The 27,071-nt window shown below is 41.5% G+C and overlaps 1 protein-coding gene across 12 annotated transcripts in view; it reads left to right on the forward strand.

The window, feature by feature from the left end:
* The window catches only part of map2 (microtubule-associated protein 2), an 88,526-nt gene that overhangs the window by 28,721 nt on the left and 32,734 nt on the right, over positions 1–27,071 (forward strand). For 10 of the 12 annotated variants that reach the window (XM_076746455.1, XM_076746459.1, XM_076746460.1 and 7 more), the window contains 2 exons: positions 9,174–9,306; positions 19,013–19,276. In XM_076746455.1, the coding sequence (XP_076602570.1) occupies positions 19,066–19,276 (211 nt within the window). In that variant the 5' untranslated portion in view covers positions 9,174–9,306; positions 19,013–19,065. Of the gene's footprint in view, positions 1–9,173; positions 9,307–19,012; positions 19,277–24,554; positions 24,710–27,071 lie in introns of those variants that run through there. The other 2 variants (XM_076746466.1, XM_076746469.1) reach the window with 2 other exon arrangements.

Here is a 27,071-nt window from a genome sequence, read left to right on the forward strand (position 1 = left end):
ATAAAAAATTGCTTGAGAGTTTCTTTTGAGGAGGTAGGGAAAATAAAAGACCTAACAAACACACACACTTACACTCATTGGCCGCTGCACAGCAAGTCAATGTCAAAACAGTCCTCTTTGGGATCCCTGTTATAAGCAGCTTTCTCATCACTGACAGCACATCAGCTGGCTTTTCATTTACTTCTCAGATGGTCCGAACCGGCTCCAGGTGACAGCACTCACAAGCAGTTTTTCATACGGCTGTCTCTCAAGTATTCAGAACTCCACAATAAATATTGATCATTCGGCTCGTTTGTGTACTGTAGTGCCCCCTAACAGCTGTTTTGCTCACGCTGCCTCCCTTTAAACTCACACAAACACTGACATTCAGTATGGCCTGGCAGGGCACTGTTTGTCCGTTTTCAACCACGACGTGTACATTCAAACACGATGAAAGTATCTGATGTGAAAACATGTGAGCTTTCCCCCATCTCCTCTCCCCCGCTGCCTTCATGAGGGAAAACATTAGTGGCATTTCCCAGCAGGTCTGTTTGACCTTCTCGTGTTTGTTTAGCCTCTCTTTTTGCCTGCTCCTCCTCACCCACTCCAACACACTGGTGGCTGAACCAGAAAGAGAGGCGATCCTGACCCGGGTTTCACTTTGTTTACATCTTAACCGTTTATTCAATTCCTCTATCAGCTATTAGACCCACAAATGACAAGCCACTGCAGACAGAGGGGACTGATAGAATTTGTGCATTTAATACAATACAGTACTTTATAGTACAGCATACAGTACTTTTTATGAATATCAAGGATCGTCTGCATGCACAAATGCCACAATGTTTAAAACAGCATGTTATAAAAAATTCTCCTGTTATTTATTTTCTCTTATTAAAGATATTGAAGATGTGACCATTTTTATGATGCATGTTTTCATTCAAGACTGGCCTCACCAGAGTAGTAACCCCCAAACATCCAAATAATGACTGCAGCATCATGCTGTTACACCACTACAAGTCTTAGGGAGGTTTGGGTGGATGGTTTACAAAGTGACTGATCTGAAGACCACAGTTTTCCCTCTTAACAGACCAAATCACTTCTTTTAAGCGCGATGACGATCCTTCTCTAACCTGAACCATGACGACAATCTGCCTGCAACCTGAAAGCCACATAGATTTCTGTGTGCTCTTTAAATGCATCTTTCAGATCATTTTGATGCCGTGAGTTTGTAGCAGAATTAGATAAATCCTGTGAAAATTGGTGCACTGCAGTCGATGGCCTCCAGTACATCCAGTGATGTAATGTGCAAAGCTGCTGGTAAGATGACTGAAAAAGCTATTTAAATCTCATTATGGTTTAACATAACTCTACTAATATCTCTTAGCCTCCACACAAACACATTAAATTCACCTGAGGTCCTGGTCATAAATCTTCAGAGATTTATTTCCAGGACCTCTTTTTCCAGCTTCTTTAAAAAGAGGAACCTCCTGTCACCTTCGTTTTTAGTGTTTGGTGGTTTACTGAACCAAATCCACAGAATAACAGCCTAAATGTTAGATTTGTTATCATTATATTTGTTGTGTCATGAAAGCATCAGGGGATGTGTTACATTATTCAACAGGGCCGCATTAAAAATGTAAGCAGTGTGAGGGCGAGAAATGCTATCAACAAGTTCTGAATTATTAAAAAATTAAACCAAAATCCTGAGCACGACTTCACTTAGTCAAATCAAATCAAACCTCCTATAACATTCCTTTAATACTCCACGAGGGCTCTGAGCATATCTCGTAGGTTTAGTGACTTTACATTCATTTCTTTCATCGGGCTAATGTTTTATAATGACTTTCCTGTGTGTATGAAGTCCTGCCCAGGTTTCATTCTGTATTATCTTCTATGTGGTTTGAATGCTAATTTGAAATATTTCTTAGAAATAATATTTCTCATTAACAGTCACAATAGTCGTCCCAACCGTATGTTGTTCAATGGCAGTTCCCACAGAGACATGGAGAGAGAGTGTGTGTTAGTAATGTCAGCCACTGCAGCAGTGATGTAATGGCCCAGACTCCCCCCACTCCTCAGGCTAGACTTTCATTTTCTTCCCTTCTCTCTCTCTCTCTTCTTGACCACCTCTCCCCTGCATCTCTTTGTCTCTTGTTTTTATTTCCATCTCACTCAGCAGCCCGATGGTCTTCCAGCGTCCTTTGCTCTCTTTGTTGTCAAGGCGCTCATACATATTAACAACCGTTATGAAATATACTCACATAAAAGCATGTTCGGTCTCCATACGGTATTTGCAGATATGTATCTCTGTCTCAATCAAAAGCTTCGTAGCTATGACTGTGTTAGAAACAAAGCTCTCCAAAATAGTAAAGGGCGCAACATGTTATTCATTTTCAAAAGCCAGAAAGCAACAGTTTGTGCCTGAAAGCCTTAGAAAAGCTTTTTTTCCATCCTTATGAACCCAAAAGAGCTCAGCTTCTTGTAGACTGAGGCTGGCGTTCAGTGAGCCGAAAGCCTCCTGTCTTTAAACCCTTAAGTACATACACATATACACTCTTCTGTTCCTCGGATGTCCTCATAAGCAGAGTAATATGACTGAGATATTTACATTCCACTTTAAGACTGGGTCATGAACAATAGCTCACGTTCCAATGAGAAACCGTATGGATTGAATAATGTGCTTTGAGCCGCAGACAGTCGTCATTAATGGACAGAAATGTTGGAATGTTTCATTATTGGACTGTATTGTTCAAGTCTGATGGACTAAATTAATGAAATGATGACCTGTAATAGTACTTCACTAAGCCTCAGTGGATTTTGCTTTACCATAAAGAGACTCAACAGTTCATACTGACAGTAATCAACTCTTGCCGTGCTTAAAATGGATAGTACAGCCCAGATTCCAAAGTTGTGGAATGCTCCAAAAACACCTGTTTGGAAGATTCCATAGGTAAACAGGCTCATTGGTAACTGTGATAGTATCATGATTGGGTGTGAAAGGGGCATCCTGGGAAGGCTCAGTCGCTCACAAGCAAGGAAGGAGCGAGGTTCACCACTTTGTGAACACATGATTGGATAAAGGATGTGACTTCATGGGCTGTTTGTTAAACCGTTGTCAGTAAACACAGTTCATTTGCAAGTAATTGTGTTCTTTTTTTTAGTCCCAGCTTCTTTATAATCAAGGTTGTAGTCCTTTCATTCATTTCATTACATACACAGGATTTCAGCCATAAACCATAAACTGTACTGGAGGAGTGTACTCTGTCATCCATCAACACATTTTCAGCCAAAAATGCCAACTGGTGTGAATGAGGTGGCAAATGGTTCTGAAATTGACTCTCTAAAATCTCAGTGTACCTAATAACATGAAATCAGCGCCGCAAAATTCAAGGACATATCTCTCCAAACTGTTATCGTATTTACAAACCTGCACATGAAACTCACTGTATTCACCTCGCTGTCCTCATGAATACAGCGTCTTGCTTCTGTGTCTTAAGTTGTGGCGATGCCTGTTAAAACCCACTGGCAGTGTTTTGGGGGTCATCTTTCCTTAATGATTGAAGCTTGATGTTGTGCTCATTTGGGGGTTCACACACACACACACACAGATGGACTCACACATTTGTACATTTCCAGTAGATCGCAGCACCCAGTACTTCAGAAGGAGAGCAGGTTAATGAGGAGAGGGTATGATAGATGAGAGGCCAATAGAGAGGAATAATCACTCTGCCCAGCTGGAACTGTGAAAGCACAGATTTTTCATTTTAGGTATCACTTACGTTTCAGTGTTGCTTTTTGCAGGCTGTCACATGGACATAGTCGGGAATAGCTTGAAATAAACGGATGGATTACTGTCGATTGAACTAGAAGCTTCACACATGCAGTAATTGTTAGCTTTGTCATCTTCAAGAGCACTTTAAGGTTCCTGGATCTCACTGCAGGAGAAAATAATTGAGCGTTCGGTTTTCTCTGCCAAAAATGTGTGTATTGTTATCTGCCTTTAAAAGCAATGTGCTTTAAACTCACTGAAAAAACGGATGACGTTCTTCGAGTTTTATTGCGGCATCGTATCGTAGAGGTAAAGGCCTTTGCCTGCAGGGCACACACTCATTAAAAATTAAAAAGCTTTACATAACGATTCAAAATCAAGCCTTCGAGGAACTCATTTTACAGTATTACTGAATAATCCAAAGCTGGACATTTATTTTGTTGAGGAATCAGCAAATACACTTTTAACTCCTCAAACCGGTCCAGTCACATTGACATACATGAGCTCCTCGGATTTTCTAAACAGGGAAATGCTCGGTCACTGGAAACACACGAACGTGCACGGACGCACACACATCACCCCCTGCAGACTGCATTAAATATGGGCTGACAGGTGGCTGCTGGATGTGCAGTCCTAGGAGACAGAACAAAGCACTTTCATTGTGTGTGTGTGTGTGTGTGTGTGTGTGTGTGTGTGTGTGTGTGTGTGTGTGTGTGTGTGTGTGTGTGTGTGCGCGCGCGCGCGCGCGTGCTCTCTCTGTTGCTGTAGGATTAGAAAGTGAAGGCTATTTCTTACAATATGGAGGGAAGAACCGAAATGACTGAATGAGTCAGTGCAGTGAAGATTTTATTATTACCAAAACATTTTCATCTGTTATACAAGAACACTACATCCTGGAGTTTACTGGGAGTCACTTCAGCATTAAATATGATACACTGAAGCACTGAAGAAGTGACGTGCTGTGGTTGCACAGTATAAAGTTTTCCTCCTTATGACAGATGTACATGACGGATTTTTTAACTATTTTGGGGTTTAACTGCAACATAAGCTGGTTTTGTGGGGTAGAAAAACTAATCAGATTCCTGGTCTGCCTGATATCTCTGCAACAGAAATACCAGCAGAGTTCATCTATTTTCTGGTTGATGGTTGACCACTTGGAAACTCCTCATTGGCTCTTGGCAGCCACACATCTTCCCCAGATGATCAGTGCAAAAAGGACAACCCCGGTGGGCTAAACACACGGTATAATTTAGACCCACTGTGTTTCGCAAAGGCTGTAATGACGTCGTGGACAAATTGGAGAGTGTGGCTGCCAGAGACGGGCCACGGCTCCAGAGCTTCACCAGACCTGCTTCTGGTTTCTGTCTGCTGTCTGCTGTCGCTTCGCCACAGTTCAAATTTGTCTCTGCTAAAGGCATCCACCAAAGGTTTTTCTGTCTCATTCTTTCTCTTTCTATTAATTATGAGTCATTTCGCTTCAAGGCATTTCATTTGCATTTTTATTGGAAACTCTTGACCATACATAATTGAAGTTACATGGGTTGATCATGTAGGGCAGTGTGGTACATCTCACAGTGAGCTTTAACACAGCCTCTTTTTACACATTTGTTAACTACACAGTAATCACTGGATGATTCATTTTTAGGACTTGTTTCATGCCACATATGTTTATAGTCCTATAAAAATGATGAACTGTATTTTTCCATAAAACAACTTTCCCTCCTCATGAAGAAGGACGTGCTCCATAGAGTACCATAAAGTCTCATAATAAGGTCCGGAGATGTGCCGTGTGCCTGAGGTGTGTTGTCTCCTGGTGTAACGCGCTGTGTGGGAACCAAACTGCATATTTACACAGAGAACATACAGGCCTGTCCAAGGTCCTTGTCTGATGTATGACTCACTTGTGACCCTCAGCTGTTGTTGAAACCACAGCAAAGAACAAAAAAGTGTCTTCTGCTTTTCTAAGCATCGTTGGTTTCTAGACTCTGAGGCTTTGGCTCTCTGAACCACAGGCTGGCTCAGCTCAGTCTCTCCGCTCTCTCTATTGACTGTGAAGTACATCAGAAGGCACTGAGATAAGATGGTTCTTGATAATAGAGAAAACTTGAATAACATTCTCTGATTGCCGCATTTGTTTCAATATGAAAAGTATAGCTATTCATTCAGCATTTGTCAAAAACGAATGTAAGACAAAAGAAAACTCATCAGAGTGGCCTTTTATTACATTCATGGACCATATTTTCCCAAAAAGACATGTGCCACCATGTTGCCAGTGCTGTCAGATGAGGGCCAAAGGGCATCTACAGACATGTGCCATGTGCTGAATCTGCCAATGTACTGACATCATTTTATACCATAAGTTCCATTTTTAAGGAGCAGACACCACAACATGACAGAAGAAGCCAAATAAAAAAATGGAACAGATTTTACTAAGTTAAAAGAATGAAACAAAACACCTGATGTCGAATACTAAACTAAATTATTTGATACATTATGTACGTTTTGCTGTAGATACACATCTGCAGCACAAGTCTGGTTCAAGAGCATTGATTCAATTAGATTTCGAGATTGAATTAATGACATGAAACAACATGGAGATCCAGTCCGATGATCAGGGCACTCCTGCACTTTTTAATAAAGTATATTAGCAACCAAAGTCTGCAAGCATCTTTTTTTTTCCTTTGCTTCTCTCCTCCAGAACTCCCACTGAATATAAACCACTTTTTGATATACGGTAAAGAAAAGGCTTGTGGTGCTGCTGACTCATTCAGCTTTGATCCTTTCTGAAAAAGCAGCAACTCTCATCACCACGTAAACTACTCTGCAAATAAAGACGTGTTATGTATTATTATTATTGAGGTACTGACCACAGTTCTGTAGCAGGACTTTGATGAGGTGGAGTTACACTGGTGTTCCATGCTTGTGGCAGTGAGTCACCTTGATCACATCAAGTACGAATTAGAGCTGAAAATGTAGAACCATTTCAAAGATGACTGACTCTGATCGTGTCTGGAAAAGGAAGCTTTCAGTAGTTTCTCTAGTCTGGCTCTAGTCTGATGCTTAACAGACAAATATGAGAGTGGTATCGATCTTGTTATCTAACTCTTTGCAGTAACGTGAAAAAGCGTTTTTCCAGAAATGTTGAATCATTCCCTCAGTTTAGTTGTTAAGATGTATATTTTTGGCTACGCAGAACAAAACCAAGACCGGACATTGTTGAATTTGCAGCTTAGATAAATGTTTCTGCGTGGCCTATTTGTCACCATTGAATTAATGAAAGCATTGATTATTGTCATGTTTTTCTCTCTGAAATTACATTATAGGCTCTGAACTCACTGCCTGAACCATGAGTCCACGCATTAGCTGATTGCTTTGGACAAGATACAGCAGTAATGATAAGAAGAGTTTGCTTATACAGGCTAAAGACAATTATTCAAATCGAATGTCTTCGTCTTGGTCTCTTCAGAATTGCTGGAGGAAAATGAGATTACATCCTCTTGCAGAAGTAGAGATAGAAAAAGGCCTTTTTGGACACTGCTCAGGAAAACCTGTAAACAATAGACAAGTGTCTGCATCAGTGGAAGTGTTTCTATACCAATCCTGTACTAATTGAAATGTTAAGATGCCTGAAACTAATTTGCTTAAAAGCACTTGCTTGATATTTGTCGCGTATGGCGCTTAATGTTTTACATATTGGCAGGCGAGAGACACTTTCATCTCTTATGCACTCAAATTATTTCAAGTTAAGAATAATGTTTTGATCTATTTGCATCAGTTCTGCTTGAGGGAAAATATAGTTTTGAATGCAGGTTTTAACATTAGTGGTGGAACACAACAAGTGTTCTTAGCCTCCAGGTATTTGCTCATTTTGCACCTGCATATGCTCCCAATGGTAACCTTCATCTGAGCTCAGCAGTCATAGCATACTCATTGTCAAACACTCAGTTAATCAAATTTTGAATGCTATGACGAAGTAAAAAATATGGAGTAAGCATGAAATTAATTCTGGAATTAATTCTACCTTTGTGAAGTGTGTCACTTTGGTGTTTAGCCAACTATATCAAGGTTTTAATGCCTCCACGCTGGCAACAGCAGTGGTTGTCTGCCCCATTGTCATAAATACAATATCTCAGGAAGGCCTTGAGGGGATTTCTTGGATTTCTTGGAAATGTTCACTTGCATTCAAAGATGAACTGATTAGACTGTGGTGGTCAAAGGTCACTGGGACCATTTTGGCTATTACTCAAGCCTTCATACTAAAAATGACTACACACAAATGTCTCAGAGGATGAAATGATGAAATGACGCCATTTTATATCCAGAAGGTCAATGGTCACCTTCCCATAACTCAGACACAGAAGGACACATTGTGACCATATTTCACATTTGGTCAGGTACTGATTGGTGACATTAATCTTGGGCGTCCACCTTCAAACTGTGCTGATTGTTTAGATCTTCTGTGCTGCTGGGTTGAAGATGTGTGTGAAGCGTCCATGTAAAACATGGAGTCTGTAGCTTCTTTGCAGCAATATCCATATTTGAAGCATCACAAGCTCATTGGTTTGATATTGAGCTTCAGGTGATTATTGTCACACCATTTGATGAAGCTCTCTATCAGTCCCCTGTCCTCCTCTGTAAAAACAGTCTCTAAGTGAAGACAGCATGTTTCTCACTGGAACCATACATGTCAATATAGTGATAACTTCCATTTCACCTAGAAAATACACGTAATACCTTTTATTGAATTCCTTCATAGTCTTCACTGCAGATATTATACGAGTCTGGACAGACACAGATGTAAACAGCGACTTGACCGATTTGCAGAGGCAAACAACTGCGAGGCATTTATTCTAGTTTCAGACTGTAGCTTGTGGAGTTGTTGATTTGCAGAGCTTGTTGGACATTTTTGGTGTTGTTGTTCTGGGATGTTTGGTAACTTGTTTGTGCCCATCTTTTTGATTAATTCTCCACAATTCCTGCACAGCACCATGCATCCATCTGGGTTTGGCACACAAGCAACAAATGGTTGTATTAAACTGTGCTGTTTGTATGCAAATTGTGTCTACTACAGATGATTGGTTATTATGGCCATTTGTACTCAGTTGCCAGTTTATTAGGTACACACAGCTGAGAGGTGTGTTCAGAGGCTGTTGTTTGTGTTGCTGTCGAATTACACCTCATTTGTGAGGAACAGGTCACAGAAAGTCTCACAGTGAACTGATTTGCTTCCTTTCCTGCTTCTGTCCTTTCAGCTTTTCTGAAATTGCCTACTATTACAAAAACGTTCGCTCTTTATTATTTATTACTTTTTATTACCAGGGTGAAATCATTGATAATCAGGGGTTGATACTCATGTACGTGGATGTGGAAATATGAGTTAATTTAAAAAATAAAAATTGGTCTCCCTTTTCATCATCTCCAGGTGTGACAAGGAGGCTGTCTCCCTTGGCTTGCAGCATCCCTCTGACAATTTTGACGTCAACCCTGTGAGCTTTGGAGAGAAGAGTTTTTCCACCCAGCTTGACTCGTCATCCAGCCCCAGACCACCTAACCAGGTAAGGATACCTGACGTGTGTGTTACCAAATGTGGCGACTGCATTATAGCTAAATCATATTTTGTTCTCAATATAATTCACACTAAATGATCCAGTTGAAAGTAGCAACAAAAGCTCTTAACAAAGGCTACTCGTACCTGAATGTAGTTCTGGCCAGGGTCCTGGTTTCACCATAGAAGCATGAAAATCATTGCTTGCAGTATGTATAATGAAGAGAAATTAAGTGTTATTGTCCATCAGGTGTGCTGTGGCGGCTCGCCATGAATGAGTGAAGACAAAACCACCTAAAACCTATTACAGCATTATTGTAAGCCTGTTCTGAACCACAGTCATGTACCCTAAATGTTTGAGATGTGGTGAATACCTGTCAGAAAGCAAAAAAGAAACATTTACAACGAGAGACAGAGAGACGGAAAGAATGCCTGTTACCTCCACAGATGAAATGGCTGTGTGGGAGGATGTACATGTGAGTGCAGGCTGCTAGGAGCTGTGAGTGGGAAGTTGGTACTGAGTGGGAAGAGAAGAGCTGCTTCAGTGAGACGATCAGCACCAAGGCCTGCTGAAAGGCAGTCACGCTTTCATGGCTTCTCTTTGTTTTCTGCACTTGTACAAATGTAGTGAGGTTGGTGATGGATGATGGATAAGAGTGTTTTTATACAAGCCTGCTGTCGTCTGTTTCTTTGTGTATGTGTGCGGGTCAGTCTCTGGTTTTCCTTCCTATTATTTTCATGCAAAATCATGAAATATCAACTGTAGGTACAAGACTGGCCAGAAACATGATAGAATAGACTGAATAGACTGGGCAGAAACAGCACATTATGTTCAACACATGTATAAAAAGAAACCTTTTTGCGAAGATGTGCTACAAGTTGTCCTGAAGACGCTGTGATGTAACTGATTTTTCTGTTAATAACATGAGAAAATTCTTCAATATAGGGATGGACAATGAGAAAAAGTGTGTGCTGGAGTAATGAAACAAAGGACTAACTGAAGTGAGACATTGTCAAAAAGATCAAATTTGTTGAAGAGGGATGCTGCAGCCTGAAGAGGCTGACAGTCATTACAAACAATTCATTTTGGAGTTGTATCATGAGTTTAGGCACGCTGCAATTGAGAAATGTTCATTGTGCTTGTCTGGCTGACAGTGCTAGTGCGTGTTACTTTGTCTCTTCAATAAACAATGATGCTTGATCCAAGATATTTTTACTTTATCCGTCCATCCACTGCTGCTGTGTGAATCTCAGAAGACGATTCAATAGAGATAAACAGTAGGTGGCGCTAATGTTCCAGTCAGGTGCCATTAAACCATCGTAGATGAAGAAGGTGAAACAAGAAGACGTAGTTAAGAGTGCCGGTGAAGGCCCATCCAGTACTAATAGCATATCCCTGGATTAAGCTGCTAAGAGGCATTATTTCATGCTGTTCGACATCTTTTTACTCTCACCCCCCCAAAAAATCATAAGTGTTTGTATTTCTTAGATGAAAAGCCTTTGAAGCCGCATTTACCGCATGCTTCACTACAACTCTCCGCTGACATGCGCTCTAATAAGGTCTTTTTTTCGAAGGTGGGTTTATTTCAGTTTTTCAGAGTAAAAATTAGGTAAAACTGAGGACATGATTTTAATATATCCATCTAACCTTATTAGATAAATCACTCTGTAATGCTTTACTGTGAAGAATTATTGTCAAAGAAAGATTATAGCAGCGGCTGTGTACATATAGTGTGACAAGGACATTTGCAGGCATTGCAGGGACAGACTTTGTCCAGCTGTTTAGGATAAAATTACCTCACCCTGAACTACTTTAGCTTAGTTATTCACAAGAAACTCCAGGGTCTCCTGCTCCAGTAAAACCAGCCTCAGGACTAACAAGGGCTTTCTAACATGACAAAAACGTAGACTATAGAATAAAATAGTTTGACCTCTTTGGGCTATATGTTTATTTGCTTTTTTGCCAAATGTTAGATACTTTGCTGTACCAGCCTATTTCTTGATCGTGACCAGTTGCGCAGGCAACCACCAAAGACGTAACCAAGTTGCTGTTTTTAGACTTTGGTTTCACCAGGAAAGCAAATAAGCATATTTCCCAAAATGCCAAAGCACTCTTTTAAACTCGACTATACATGCCCTTGCTTTCAAATATCCGCATGCCCTCACACATCTACAAACACGCAGCTACACACACTCATCCATCCAGCATACAGTGTGTACAGTAAACAAAAACATACTTAAAGGAACTACATCTTGCATGCCTAAGCTCCTCTCCTGCTCTCTGGCTCCTGCAGTGAGACGGCCCTGAGAGGAGAGCCCTGCAATGCAGCATCTGTGTGACTCACACACATGCACACACACACACGCACGCACACACACACACACACACACACACACACACACACACACACACACACACACAGGCATACACGCACACAAAGGCATACACAGTGAGATGGTGGCGCGTGAAAGTGCTCAGATCGTAGGAGGGAGATGAGGAGAGAGAGAGAGAGAGCAGAGTGAGGGGAAAGATGAAGCCTGATGAGAAGCGGAGGAGGAGGAGGAGGACTGAGTAGGAGGAGGAACAGTGATGGGAGGAGGTGGAGGAAGGTGAAGAGGGAGGAAGAAATAACGGGTGGGTGGAAGATTTATAGGTGAAAAAATGCTAAGAAGTCAGACAAAAGATGAGAAGAAGAAGCAGATAAGAGCCACGGAAATGACAAATGGACGACTTAATTAACTCGGTGATTACCTTGTCTGGGCAGAATTTTGATGTCTGATGCATTCACAGACAGTTTATCAGCCCCGCTTCATCTCTAAGCTGGACACACATTGTGGCGCTTGAACTGACGAGGCAGAACATTCTCACAGCCAGCACGTTCGTCTCAGAAAACTTTTTGATTGCTGAGTGACGTCATGATTAGGTTTTGCTTTGCTAATTGCTGTTTTTGTTGTGAGGAGATATTCTGCAGGAACAGCCTGTAATTAGCCTCCAGTTCGCTGATATCTGCAAGCTCTTGCTTGATAATTTGTTGAGCTAAGATAATTCATGTAAGTCTATAAAAACTGCCAAAACAGCACTCAACAGTAATGCAACAACACAATTAACAGAAAGCACTGCATTTAGTCAGTGAGCTGTAACTTCAGCATAAACTAACCGAGCACATCAGCCTCTCTCACTCTGCAGGAACAGCACACTTAATTCTGGCACTATTGGCAGTTATGACAACTGAAGGTTAAGAATTTGCCATTGTAACTTTTAATCCGGCTGGAAGAGTTCAGGGGAATTTGGACCTTTTGCATTTCCACCTCATCCAGCTCTTTGATGGCGGGGCGGTAAAAGCAACAGTGGTCAGGAATAGAAACTTTTAGCTTCTCAAAAAAAAAAACCCCTCACACACAATTCTACTTCACCAAGCTCTTTCTTGCTATGTGACGAGTGACAAGTGCATTTAAGTACCAGATCAAAATTTAAAATTTTACTGTCCATCTCTTAATGGACTATATTTATGTTTCAGGCAGACAGCCCACCTGCTATTTTGAGGCCATGGGAATGGCTAAGTGGAGCAAGTGTGTGTGTGTGTGTGTGTGTGTGTGTGTGTGTGTGTGTGTGTGTGTGTGTGTGTGTGTAGTGTGTGTGTGTGTGGTCTGTTTGTTTCAACCACCTATAACAGCGTGTCCTTGCCAGTGTATCTTCCTTCTATTGACTGAACATCAGTTATTTTTTGTGCCTCAGTGGGAAAATACGGGTGAAAAAGTAATGGAGTCACACTTTTCCCTCCCTTGACAATTACTGTCAAGGTGCCCTTCAGCAAGGCACTAAACCCCCAGCTGCTCTGGCGGAGCAGCTCAGCGGACATCAATAAAACACAGTGATTATACGGCTTACAATGTGAATTTGTCTGAATGTGAAGTGGGTTTTTGCCGGAAGCCATCATGATGCTCTGCCATCTTTCCTTAAAGACACAAATGAATGAAAAATACATAAATACACAAGACACTTTTGTCAACATTAGAACTGCAACGAAATCTCAACAAAAACAGCAAACTTTGTTGCTTCATGTATTTCTGTGGTGAATAATCTCTCTTCCCCTGAATATCCCTCTGAGGCCACAGCTTGTAGCCATACAGAGTCTGGAGAGGAAAAGTACCCTGAGTGCTCTTTTCTGAGGACATAGTGAAGAAAATTGTCCCTTGTAAAGTCTGTAGAGGACTTTTCAGGTTTTTCCTGTAATGCTGCATTACAGCCTTGCATAAGGGTAAGAGATGCAACATGTTTCTTGGATTATTTTCATCACCTCACTTCGACCGTGTGTTAGAAAATGCAGCTTGTCACTGCTGATTCATCCCTGGGAAATGATCAGTTTGTCAATATGCAGTAGGTGAAAGGAGCAGCTATGCCGAACCTGTATAGTCAGCCTTCTGTGCACTTGTAACACTTTGAGAACTCAAACCTCAAACTGCAGAGGCATGCGCAGCCTTAGTTTGTCAGTATAAAACAAATATGAATTATTAATGTGCACTGTAGAACAAATCCAAATGTGAACCAATAATCACTGTTGGTACTCATACATACGTACATGTTGCTTAGCAACCCGTTTGATAAACCGCTGTTCAAAACACTGCATAGTGTGGTGGTCAAAGCATTAAACCAGCATCATTACGCATTTAGAAGGATTATAAATATATCATAACGTTTGTGCAACAGCAAAGATATATGATGATCTTGTTGCTTGTTGGAATCTTTCTTGTTATGAGCATTGATTGTCTGTATCATACCTTTATACCATTTTACCAGAAATATTGTAGTTTGCTCATCCTTTTTGACATATACTCAATTGAAAACTCATCAACTTTTGCAAATATATACTTATTCGGAATTTGGTGCCAACACCTCAGTTCAAACAAGTCGGGACAGGAGCCACTAAAGACTGGGAAAGTTGTGGAAGGCTCCAAAAACACCTGTTTGGAACATTCCACAGGTAAACAGGTTCATTGGTAACAGGTGATAGTACCATGATTGGGTATGAAGGGACATCCTGGAAAGGCTCAGTCGTTCACAAGCAAGGATGGAGCGAGGTTCACCACTTTGTGAACACATGATTGGATAAAGGATATTATTTTGTTACAAACGTTTTCAAATGGTTGCATTCTGTTTTTATTTACTTTTTACACAGCATTTCACCTTTTTTGGAGTCATTGTTGTAAAATCATTGTAGCCTCAAGTAACAAATGGGGGGGATAAAGGGGGCAGCTGTCGATTAGGCTGGTTTCTGAGTAGCAGTGTTAATTAAATTGCGCACTGGAGTGAAAGTGAGTGAAAGTAGATGGATGTCAGCAATTGTTGAGAAAATACCTCATCACAAATTGGTAGAACTTTGGTGTTTAGCTGTTGTATTTGTTTGCTATTCTGTCAGCGTACCAGGCGAGATCTCAAGCTGTTGAGTGGTTTGTGTGGTAGCTTGTCCTTGCTTGTCCCTGCACTTGGGGTGCTCTTGGTGACCACTAAATCATTTCTCCAAAGAAGAGTCGGCATTCTGTTGAACTACACGGTTCACTCGCTGTTGTAGAGTGATCTTACAGAGCGAGTACAGTCAGCGGCTCTGAGACTCCACATGTTTGAGTGAAGCTCTTACGGAATTGGTTAGCTACAGCTGATACAATCTACCACTGTTGGTCATTTTAACCAGCAAGAGCAGCGGTCAGCACCCACTATAAATTAGAATCCTGCTAACTTTACCTGTATGTTTCCAGCTCTGATTACCTCAGAGCTTAATGAATCCAGATCTTTTACGGAACAGCAACCAGATTCAAACTGGCACAACCTATGGGAACCCAACCCAATTGACTGATGTTGTTAACACAATGCACACATCAGGTTTTGCATCCTCCATAAGGTTACATTTATATTCAGCTTCATATTCTTTCCCGATCATTCAACAACAAGAAGCCTGAATGAAATATAATGAGAATAATTTTGAGTGTTGATAAATCCATACCATCACTATGCTTGCATCTTCTGTTTGGATGTAAAGACTTACTCTGAATGTTCACGATTAAGTTAGAACATCCTTTCATAAGCAGGTCAGCAGCATTTAGATATTACAATATAATATCTAAATTCTGTCATTAACAAATACATGCACACAAAATCTAAATGCTGATTAGTAACACTACTCTAGAACCTTCATGAATGACAAGTTACCGTCCAAAATGTCCAGCGGTGTCCAGCTTCACTCGTCTGCTCACTATTCAGCTCCATTCTTCTCTGGCACAGAGCGGGAGCGTATCAGCGTCAGCCATCCCTCTGGCAAAGTGCCACAGGCTTTTTGCCAAGTGCAACAGACCCGCTGTCTCCTGAGACACCCAACGTCTAACTCTATCATATCACAATCTCATACAGTCTCACTCTTCACTGGACACAATGCCTTGAGGACAGTATATTATCTGGACAATGTACCATATTGTGTGGTATCCCGTGAGCTACAATTTTCTGCTCTTCACATGTCACCATTCCTCTCTTGAACTTCAAAAGACCCCTTTTTATAGTTTCTTTCTCCTCTGCTCGACTTTATAAACCCACTGCACTCCTGTCCTCATTAAGTCTGCAACAGTTTTACATCATACTCTAAACCAGTATTTGGTTTTTTGAATACACAGCAAAATGCCTGGCATGTTAATTAGTAAGGATGAGACGCTGTACTGCATTGCAGCCCCCGTTTCGCGTTTCAAGCTGATGAGCGAAGCGTAGTTTCACATGATAATGTTGCCTAATGCCTCTCTAATCTCTAAACCCAGCATGCTGAGTTTTCAAAATGCTTGGTAATGGCCCCAGTTGTCTTCTATCAGGCGTTCGCCCAGCAGGTGGTGCTGTTTTGTTCACGAATGCAGCACACCCTTGCTCACAAACATACAGACCATACATTAAGCACCATCATCGGCAGCTCAGCAGGCGCCCAGGAAGCCAGGTCACACCCCCTTCCTTCCTCATGACCCAACACTGACTTCCTGAGCCCGACCACCAGTCAGGATGACCTTGTTGGCTCTGGAAATCAGCCACAGAGCCCAAAGTGACCTTCGTCGTCAGACAGACAGCAGCAGTCTCGTCTGTGTATTTTATGACTCTTTTAATATTGAGAGTGCTGTTCTATGGACGCTTGAGCAGGGACACAGTGGTGGAACAGGCAGCAGAATGGATATTGACAGTTAGGGGCGATGCAAAATATACTGCTGTGGTTTTTCGACACAGGGTGGGGATTTAATGAGGAGACTGTGCAGTTTTGTGTGCTGTGGAGTCTCTGCAGAGGCTTCATTCATACTGATGCTCCCCTCAGAGCTGAGTCATGCAAAGCTCCATTGACTCCTGACTCTGATCCATTTAGACTGCAAGGGCTTACAGCCGTCACATATTCTACTCAGTTCTATTCTCTTCTTTCTGTCTGTTTAATGCTATTCTGCTCCTCTATGCTCTATCTTCATGGTATTCTATTGCAGTGGTTCTCGAGCTTTTGTGTGATGTAACCCCACAGACCTGGCAGTTCAGCTGCACTGACGCTGCCCAAAATCTTCCAAATGTGTTTTTCAATGGGTTTTAAACTTGTTATTTAACACTATCAATTACATGAAATTGAACATTGTTGGATTTTTATTAAACAAAACAAAGTCAGTCATATAATTGTGGGTGTTTTGCTATTGTCTATTTTCAGCCACACAGGCGGGATGGCTTCAATGATTGACATGTCGGTTGGTCGTTGTGTTGGTCAGTTGGTAGTCAAATACTTTGGTCCTGACTGAAATATCTCAACAGCTATTGGATGGATATTCATGGTGCCCAGAGGATGAATTGTAGTCACCAGTAGTCCCCTTTCTCTTCCTTTAGTGCCAACATAAGGTGAAGATGTCAGTTTGTCCAGTGTGTTGGTTTATGTCCCAAACCTAATGACATTGTCAACAGCCTCTGCTGCACTTTGTGTGTAGTGCTAACACCAGCATTGTAGGATTGTCACTGTGTTCATCATATCCAAGTTTCTCAAAAGCAGAATAAGGTCTTATCTAGGTTTCGGAAATCAGGATATGAATTTTACATGCACAACATATAAGCAGGTTTCTCCAAAATCCAGATCATCACCAGGGTACTAGCATGCATGTAAACACACTGAATGTATGGCTAACTCGGTTTAATGAAAGGCATAATCTTATTTACTGTGCTAAAGATCAGCCTTACACTATTTTCCTGGCACTATTTGTGTTAATATGTTAGCATATTTTCTGGAAATCATTATTCTGTGTTATTGTATTCCTTTCTTCTCTGTGTGCAGACAGCGAGCAGTAGTGTTGAATGTCTTGTGGATGCAGTGACTAGTGCTCACTGTAGCAATACGTTGGTCCCAGGCTGCAGTTATTGACTCCTGTTTTCTCCAGCAGACTTCCCTTCACTCTCCGAGTCTCTGTGGACTGCAGAGCTAAATGACAAATTGCTCTTTCACACATCCCCTTATGCACAACTACACAGTCTGCTCAGCAAAGGCTTGAAGTACCACCGGCCACAAACCGCCTGCGAAAACCATTCCTTTGTCAAGCGTTTTCTGTCTTTGCGTTTGCTTGCAGGCTCGCAATTTTCTTTTTCCTCTCTCAACAAAGCAACATTAATTTGAGTGTTTGAAGGCCAATACTGGTGCTGCTATGATGAGACTGACACCGCTTCCAATGAACACTATGTGCTGATATCAGTGCTAGTATCTAAGAAGAAAGTGGAACAGTATTTAGTGAATAAAAAATAAAACGTTATCAAAAATGGTCAACAAACAAACTCACCCAGATATCCACAGAAGGGTTTCACATACACAATCTTGTGCATTGATCTTACGCTAAATCAGACCTGTTCATCTGCTTCCCCCACCTCTTGCCCAGTATCGTCTAAGGGATCATTGAATCTTACTGCCCGTCCCTGCCTCAGGCGATTATGTGTGTTGATCAATATTTTCCCCCCTTTGCTTCTGCTTGATCTCCTCCCCATGCGGTTCTGATCAATCGTCTGCACTCAGCATGGGATTCCATATACATGTAAGTTTCTCGTCAACACTAGACTGACCTGTTGTACAGACCAGAATCCCCTTCCTCCCCGTTCCATATCTTTCTTGTGCGACATTTTTGTTTTCGGAAAATTTGCTGTTGGATTATCAGATAAAATTCGACAGTACTGCTACTTTAAATGTGTCTAGTGTTGGGCTGGGTCTTTGGGTTGGATTGATCAGAGCCCACCTTACGTCCCCACAACCTTGTGTGCGTCACACAAATCCAAGGTCCGCTCTGTTCATTTTCAGCCAGCTGTGATTTCCACCTGGGCCGCTGGCTGTATGAGTCATTACACACACACACACACACACACACACACACACACAAATCAATAGGGTTTAATCCAGTGGCTGTCACCTGCCCGCTAACATCCAAGGACAGTATATCACACAACCACCTCCACACACGCTCACACAAGCACAGATACACTTTCAGAATTGTTGACAGTGAAGCTCAGTGGAGCTGCAGCAGGGATTATGAGTGACAAAAAGAGATTTGTGAATGTGACTGATGCAGCGTGTCCTCTGGTCTGCACACTGTTCATTCTCCTTCAGGAAGCACTGCTAACATTGCAGTTAATGGCACTGAGTTTTGACCGTGCTTCGCCTTCTCTCCTCCATCCCTTCATGTCTCCCAAACAGAAAGACAGACCCCATCCCTTGCCCACCCTCCCCTGCTGCTAGCTAGCACCAGCATGGCAGACAGTCGACAGCCAGAAGACGGTGCCCCCCAGTGGGACCCTTCAGGGGGGCAGGAGTCCACTGGAACCCACGGGGCCAATGGTTACTCTTCCTCTGCCTACAGGACCTGCCAGCCTGGGGCCGCCCACATGGCCACGGGCTCCTACTCTGCCAGGGAGAACGGCTTCAATGGGGAGCTGACTGGGGCTCATGCTGTAACCGCAGGTAAGACATGTTTATGGATTCTGAGTTTTCTGTTTTACTTGACATCAGAAGCTCACCATAATTAAGACTTTAAAAGTACTGATATTTTTTGCTTGTATTAATGAGTTTCACAGTAGAGAGGAACACAGGGAACAACATACAACAAAGGATCTCAGCGGGACTCAAACCAAGGACGCTGTGCTTTATCGGTGCTGCCTTAAAACACCGGACCAGCAGGGCACCCCTAGAAAAAATTATAACAATTATTTAATATTATCACGTTTAGTTTTTAATTTCACTATTCTGAATCTATCGTCTTTTTTTTTCTTTTGCTGGCAGAAATGGGCATCCATAGATCCCCTCTGAATTAGTTCAAAAACAAATTAAGTAACATTAAATTCTTTTCCACTTGAGTTTCATTTCTAGTATTTACCTTGAAATGTTATTTTATTAAGTTTTTTTTTTTTTTTTAACAAATCAAATGAAACATGTATATCATACATGCACTATAATCTGGCCCATGATACATAAGAGTAAACCTTGCTGTAAGGCTTCATTGCTGGAGGTGCTCACTGGTGCATTTCACTGCATCAGCAAAGTGCAAATGTGATGTGTCTCCAACCCACTTTCACCAAGTGCAGACATGTAAATGCACAGCAAAACATGCAAATCCAAAAGACATCTGGGAGCCAGTGTACGGTCCCAATCCAGAGAAACACATCGATGAGGTCTGCTGTGAGTTTTAAAACATGGAAATGTAGAAGTGAAGAGAAAGTGAGGTCTGTGATTTGGGCTTGTGTGTGTGTGTTTGCGTATGCATGCTTGTGCGTGTGTTGCAGTAGTGTGTACGACTTTTGACAGTGTTTGTGTGTTATTACGTGCATGTGTGTCCTGTCTTCTTCTGCGTGGGCTTGCAGCACTCCGAGTCCTCACTAGAATCACATACTGTTATTAACGGTGCTATAATTAACACATAAAATCTGTCTCTCTACCCCTCAACCCCCTCGACCCGACCCCACCCTCACTCACGCCCTGGAGACAAGAACAATAATGTACCAATGCTGTAACCATGGGAACGGCTCCCCTACAATTTACTTTGCCTGGGCTTTTGTTCTTTTCGCCTGTAGCTTGCCACAGACGAGGCCGTTCAGCATGCTATGAGCTCAATTAACCTCCTATCTCCCATTATTAGGGCTTAACTGACACCAGTCTTAAAGGCTGATAACAGTATTTTTTGGGAAGTTGTCTGTTGCAATTTGACCATGTTCATGGCCTAAATGCCCATCTTTAATTATCTATTATCATTCAGTCTTGATCAAATTTTCGCACAATGTGCAGATGATTGCGAGGTGATTACAGCTGCTTCCATGAACATTTCACTTTATCTGAGGTGTTTATATGTTGGAAAAGACAGAAGGAGTCAGATCACTGCATTATATGTCACACAATGCCACTTGATTAGAGACGCTCACATCAAGTGGATTTGCATTAGTAACTGTGGAACCAAAGCTATTCAGAGATTTGTTATATGAAAAATACAATTTTCATGGAATGATTTTTGAGATTAGATTAGATTTTTTTTCCGTTTCAGATTTTGGACACTAAATATCAGCCACTTACATGTCAGCAAACTGTGACACTCATGATGACAATGAACCTGATTATACCTGGTGTTAGCATGCGTCCTGGGTGATCTGATCTGAGCTCACACCTGACACTACGATGCGTCTCAAGTGAGCACTTCTGATCCGATGTCAACCGCCGCGCTCTGCATGCAAATACACGTCTTCATCTTTACGTTTGCAAAGACCAAATGTGATGTTGTTTTTACCTGATGGCCCAACAGTAGAAGCCAACACGCTGGCACAGACAGATGTTTTTTATACAAAGGAAGAAATAATTTAATAAGATATAACATGCCGAATTTACAAGAAGGCCAAAATACTGAAGAATTTGTCATAAGCAGCTTTTCACAAAGTTTATTAAGTGTCACCAAATGCAGCAACTCAAAAAATTGTGCCATTTTTTAAGGGAATCTGGGGACTTTCTCCACTGGTGAAAAAGAAGCAGCACAACTGGTTACATATTTGTTGGATGTTGAAAAAAGTCCTTGACCAGTGCTTTTATTACATTTACCTTTCTACTCTTTTGTGCATTTTTTTTTTGTGCTGGCCTGCTGTGACCACAATTTTTTTCTTTTTTGTTTGTTTTTCAGCAAACATAATGTGTGGGTAGAAAAACACTCCTGAAAATGTCAACAGTTGTTTCTTCTGAGTGTTGTGACACAGAACAGAGACAAAACACATTACAACTACTCATCTGATGCCTTTTATCCTTAATAGTATTAAGATTTTCTGCATTTGTTGTTTTTTTTCATGTTTTATATAATAAATACTATTATCCTATGTTGTGCATGTAGAACTAACGGGTCAGTTTTTTAAAAAAATGTGACTTTCGGTCCAAGAAATGCAGTTTGACATCCATTGCTCGACCCTTCAAATGCCAACATGACTCCAAAATTCAAGTTGCATTTTGTCAGCATCATTTGATCTTATGTGTTAACGAAAGTATTTTTTTAATTTCATATTTGATGCTACTTTTCCAACCCATTTAGTCCATTTATTTAGCTCTTGTCACATTGCCTCAATCTATTGCTCTCTCATAAAAAGGCTACCAGTGTAGCCAGTGGGCCAACATAATTAGCAACTGCCAATGCCTCGTGTGTTCCTCTGGGTCATTATTAGCATGTATCAAACACATGAGAGCTGTAAACAGCCTCCCTCCAGCTTCAAAGTGACATCAACAAGAAAACAGTACTGCAATCTGAGTTATAGCCCAGCATTTAAACCTGTGCATTCATCTCTATCTCCTGGTCTTCATTAGCAAGCTGAACAGACTTAGATACGATATAAATCCTTTCAATGCAACTTTTGTCTCAAGAGCTTGTCCTTAGACTCTGAAAAAATGTTACCAGCCTGTGTCAATGAATCCTGAGATCAAGTGAGAGGATGTCTTGAAAATCAGCTTACTAATAAATATATCTGTCACTACTAGAAGCAAGTGGAAGCTAACGTAATTCGAAAACAGTAGCTAATAATGGTGCACTGCTGTATGAAATGGATAAAATGAATGACTTCCATATGAAAGTTGCCTCACACATGAAGAGAAACTCTCTCCTCTCCTCCAGCTTTTCTAGACAGTAATCTGTAATAATGATAATGATCAGCGTTTCAGCACATGTTTTCTAATCATCTGCATGAAAATGACATCCTCTCAGCAGCTGTGTAACCAAAGCTGTGTTTGTCTGCCGAGCACCTTGTCAGCATACATTAGCTTTGCTCCAGAGCAGGGCAGGGCGGGGGTAAGTGGGGCAGAATGGGTGACAGAAGGGCTGATGCTGGCACTCGGTGAGCCTTCTCTCCCTGTGAAAAGCTCTTCAGACACAACAAGATCCCATTGAAGCACGAAATTGCCCTCTTGACTTTCCTTTGAGACGAAAGTTGAAAAAGCCAGTCAGCCGTGCTGGAAGTGGTCAAGAGAAAGACATGGAGAGAGGGAGACAGAAAGAAACAGAGTGAGTTAATGGAAATAGAAAGAATAGAAACATTGTTGAGCTTATTCTAGAGAGTGGTAGGCTTGCATAAATCGCAGAAGCCCTTGTGTTATATTAGAAATATTACATAGAGCTGACAGAAGAAACTCGTCCTAGTGTCAAGAATCCTGGACAAGATTTCTGTCCCTCCATCTCATCAGCCTAAATGAGTATGTTTGGCTGCAGCAGGGAGGATGTTTGACCAAATGAAGCTGTGGTATGAAGCATCGACATAAGCAAAAAGGGACCCATCCAAAATTTGAGGGTGTCTGAATCTCTGAGATACACAGAATTAATCTTTTTTTTTTTTTTTTTTTGCAAAACATTTTAGAACTTCAGCACAAAATGCAACTATAACATGTTAATGTATTTTTATGTATTAAAAGAGTACTCCAGTGATCCGGCATTGTACTTCTATAGCATTGTCATACTCATGATAGAGATTTTAAGAACTAAATTTGATGCAGCAGAACCTGAAATATCACCGTTTTTTAATTCCACACACTGCATTACCCATAATGCAACTCCGTTAGGTAATATTGCAAACATAAAACAAATAAAATACAAACATAGGTCAATATTAAGGGTAATATGGTTTGTCAGATTGGTCACCTCTGACACCCACAGACATCAATTATATGATCAGTTACAGCTTCTTAATTAGAGACGCTGGCTGTCAGGTCTAGGCTCATCATACACTGATGAACGGGAATATTATATGAACGTGCTCCATTATGATCACATGTTCTTTGTAGAATCATGAAAATATCTGTCTTCTTTGTTTTTTTCCTCACAGTTTGTTAATAGATTTATTCTACAAAATGCTCTGGGGGGATTCAGGAAGCTGTTACTGAGATAGAGATCGAGAGATTGTATAGAGAATAGAGATTGTTGTATCAGAGCTCAGTTCCTCCTGCAGAAATAATAAATGAAACAAGATCTTTGTTGTATATTCACTGATTAAAAATCAATAGTAAGATATATTATTTTGCACTCAATTCATGGTTTAATATGATTGTGTTTAAATGTGCTACATTTTTTTGGGAAGAAATTTGATTTTGCCTCAGTAGTTGAAGAAAAGTAATTGCATGCTCATCACATCGGTGGCTGTCAGAAAACAGCATCAATGAAAGAAGCTAGTGCCTGCATATTTACTGCATGCCCCAAAAACTTTCAGTGCTATGTTGGTCATCAGTTCAGAGTGTTTGAAAAATGAAACCACACCCAAATTTACATATCATGCACTCCGCTGGGCTGACCAGCTGATGGCAGGTGTGGTTAACCATCCAAAATGCCCAGGATCTAAAATAAATGAACAGTTCAGCAAAGCACATAGAGGGAACAGGAGAAATCTTGGGAGTGGGATCGTCACACCCTTCTGTAAAAAGTTTGCTAGATTAAATCAGGAAAAAGGAAAAAGACACACCTGCTGTGTACAATTAAATAATAAAATACTTTGACGTTTTCTGGGCTTCTAGACAGAGTCGGTTTAAACGTTCAGCCGAGTCGCAGCCATCGTGTCCTTTATGCTGAAGGCTGCAGACACAGAGGCTGAAACAACGACGGCGTGCTGCTGGCATCTGAATTACACTGGGACCCAAATCAGTGGCCCACCAGTCTGTTGCTATGGCAACCCCTTGCTTTACACATTTGGGGTGCCGGCTGGTAACACACCAATCGGCACTCCTGCTCTCTCCGTGCCCTCTCAGTCCTGCTCTGTGTCTGTGTGTGTGTGTCTGTGTGTGTGTGTGTGTGTGTGTGTGTGTGTGTTTGGCTGTGTGTGTTGCTTTGACTCTGGGCTTCCAGTCGTCCTCTCCGCTCAGAGAGGAAGCATCCTCAGCTTCAGCTTGCTTGTCACACAGGTAATACACGCTTTTACTTCATTGGGAGAGTGTGTCTGTGTATGTATGTGGTTACCTTCGATTATGGATGTAGATCAGCAGATTTGTTCTGTATCTCAGTGCAGCTGTTTGTGCATGTGGTTAATTCTCCCGTCAAAGCCAGAGAAAGGCAGTCTGCTGTGTCATTTGACATCACTCTATCAGAGCAGCGCTGAGACAACCGGACCAGACTAGTTGTCATCACTGTCGGCTCGCTTTGTGGATGTGACAAGGTCGTTTTTTACAGCGCTGCTGCTTTGTGAGTGTGCATTTCTGTGGATTTGGCTGGAAGGCTAAAAGTCCATGATGTCTTGAACCTAGTGCCCTCGATGATCCATTTAAATGTCCCCTTAAGTGTGTGTCTGGAAGAGACTTCATTTTGCTTTCGTCCTCCCAAGGCACATGCATGAAGCCCCTTTAGAATAAGAGCAGGGCAGGTAGGAGTTGCTCTCTTTTTCTTTTCATTTGCTGTCTCCACATACTGAGTTTTTTTAAACACTGCTTTCATCAGTTTTGAATATACAGCGCATTCAGAAACTGTTCCTTCACTTTTTTCACAATTTATGTTGCAGCCTTATGCTGAAATCATTTAAATTGATTTTTGTTGATCATCAGTCTACACTCAATGTCCTGTCATGACAGGGCAAAACTTTCGAAACAGTTTTCAAATGTATTAAGCCTATTTCTGAGTGAAACAGGATAGGCAGACAGAAATTTGGGGGTAATTTGATTGGAACATTAAGAAGTGTGTCATTACAAACATGGAGAATTACAGTGATTTAGAGTTGAATGCCAGCCTCTATTCAGTTGTAGAGGACTGCTCGCCTCCTTCACCTTCATCAACCCTTTTACCGGAGCAGGCAGACCCCTCGAACCCCTTGAGCTGCAGGAGGTGGAGCATTAGTAACTGCTATTGCAACAGTGTTCACCAGCAGGATAGCAAGTTCTACCCAGCAGGGCTGTAACCACGGTATTTTGGGGAAATGAAACAAGGTTTGGGTTGCGAACACGTGAAGACACTCCAGCGTACCATGCTGTTGCTAACTAGCTAACTAATGAATCTTAGCTCTGAAAATTGATTAGTGAGTGAATGTCAGGATATTATTGGTTGGAACTGGTTGGTTCAAGCCTACATAAACATATGCTATATTTTCTTATACAGGAAGACAGGAAAGGTTTTGATATAAGACCAGTGTGCTCTGGCTGGGTCGCACAATCTTTATTTGTTCACCAGCCTCACCTGCAACTGGTCAGCAATGTCGTGATGTGTTCCATTATTTTTTAGTTTTGTTTCCACTATTCTATGCTAGTTTTAGAAGAGCCTCTGTATGTGTTCACATCTTGCTTTGAGACATTTTTGAGACTCATTATGGACACCATTGCACAAACACACAACAGGTTTGGGACTCGGAACTACAAAAGAACATGAATATGATCCCAAAGCCATGTGTTCTGCCCATGGAGGGCAGATGAGTGCTAACATTTTGTGAAGTGTTCCAGCGCTTGTTTTGAATATATTGTCTCACTAACAAAATGAAAGTATTCACACACATCTGCAGGGTTACATGACCCCAGGTTTAAGCTTTAGGGGCTGCTTGTAGCTGTTTGATGTCACAGCCATTGAATGCGTTTGGCATTGGCACCTTAGCGGCTCTATTTTCCAGTTTTGGAAGAAAGGGTTTTGCCTGTAAGCGGTGAATAGGTGGTACACGTTCATTGCGCTTTGCTATTGAAAATGGGAAATGGCTGCTTTGAGTTGGTGAGTGGGTTGTGTTAAGTGTTCCCGGAAGAAGTGTGTATGTGTGTAATTGCATGTGTGTATGCCTGCCAGCTTGTTTGTGTTGATGTGTGGGCGATGTTGGATAGAAAAAGGTCCTGAAACAGCAGCAGTAAAAGCACCACACTGCCACCCAAACCCACATAACCACTGTTACTATGCAAATGAAGGCTGGTTTGATTAGAACTGTGCAGCCCCCCCCCCCCCCCCCATCCAGACAATATATCAACCAGTTCATATGTATAGACAAGCAGACAGCTTCAGGTAACAGTCTAATCAAGAGTTCTACATGAAAATACATTCGTACATCATTGTCACAGACTTACTTAAAATCCACCTCCTGTTTGGTCTTGGTAGTTGTCAGCTTGAAACTTGTCCTACAGGACTGTCCTCAATTATCCCTCGTAGCCCAGCAGTGACAGACAACCACACGGCGTTGGCAGCTTCTCTCTAAATGTTGACTGTAGTTTTGTCATGAGGAGTGAAAATCTCATATTGCCTCACTTTTCTTGCAAAAGACTGAATTTGATATTGAATTTTAGGAATGTTAACTATATGCAAGCTGAA

This window comes from Chaetodon auriga, chromosome 13, assembly GCF_051107435.1.
Source record: "Chaetodon auriga isolate fChaAug3 chromosome 13, fChaAug3.hap1, whole genome shotgun sequence".
Classification (NCBI taxonomy): Eukaryota; Metazoa; Chordata; class Actinopteri; order Chaetodontiformes; family Chaetodontidae; genus Chaetodon; species Chaetodon auriga.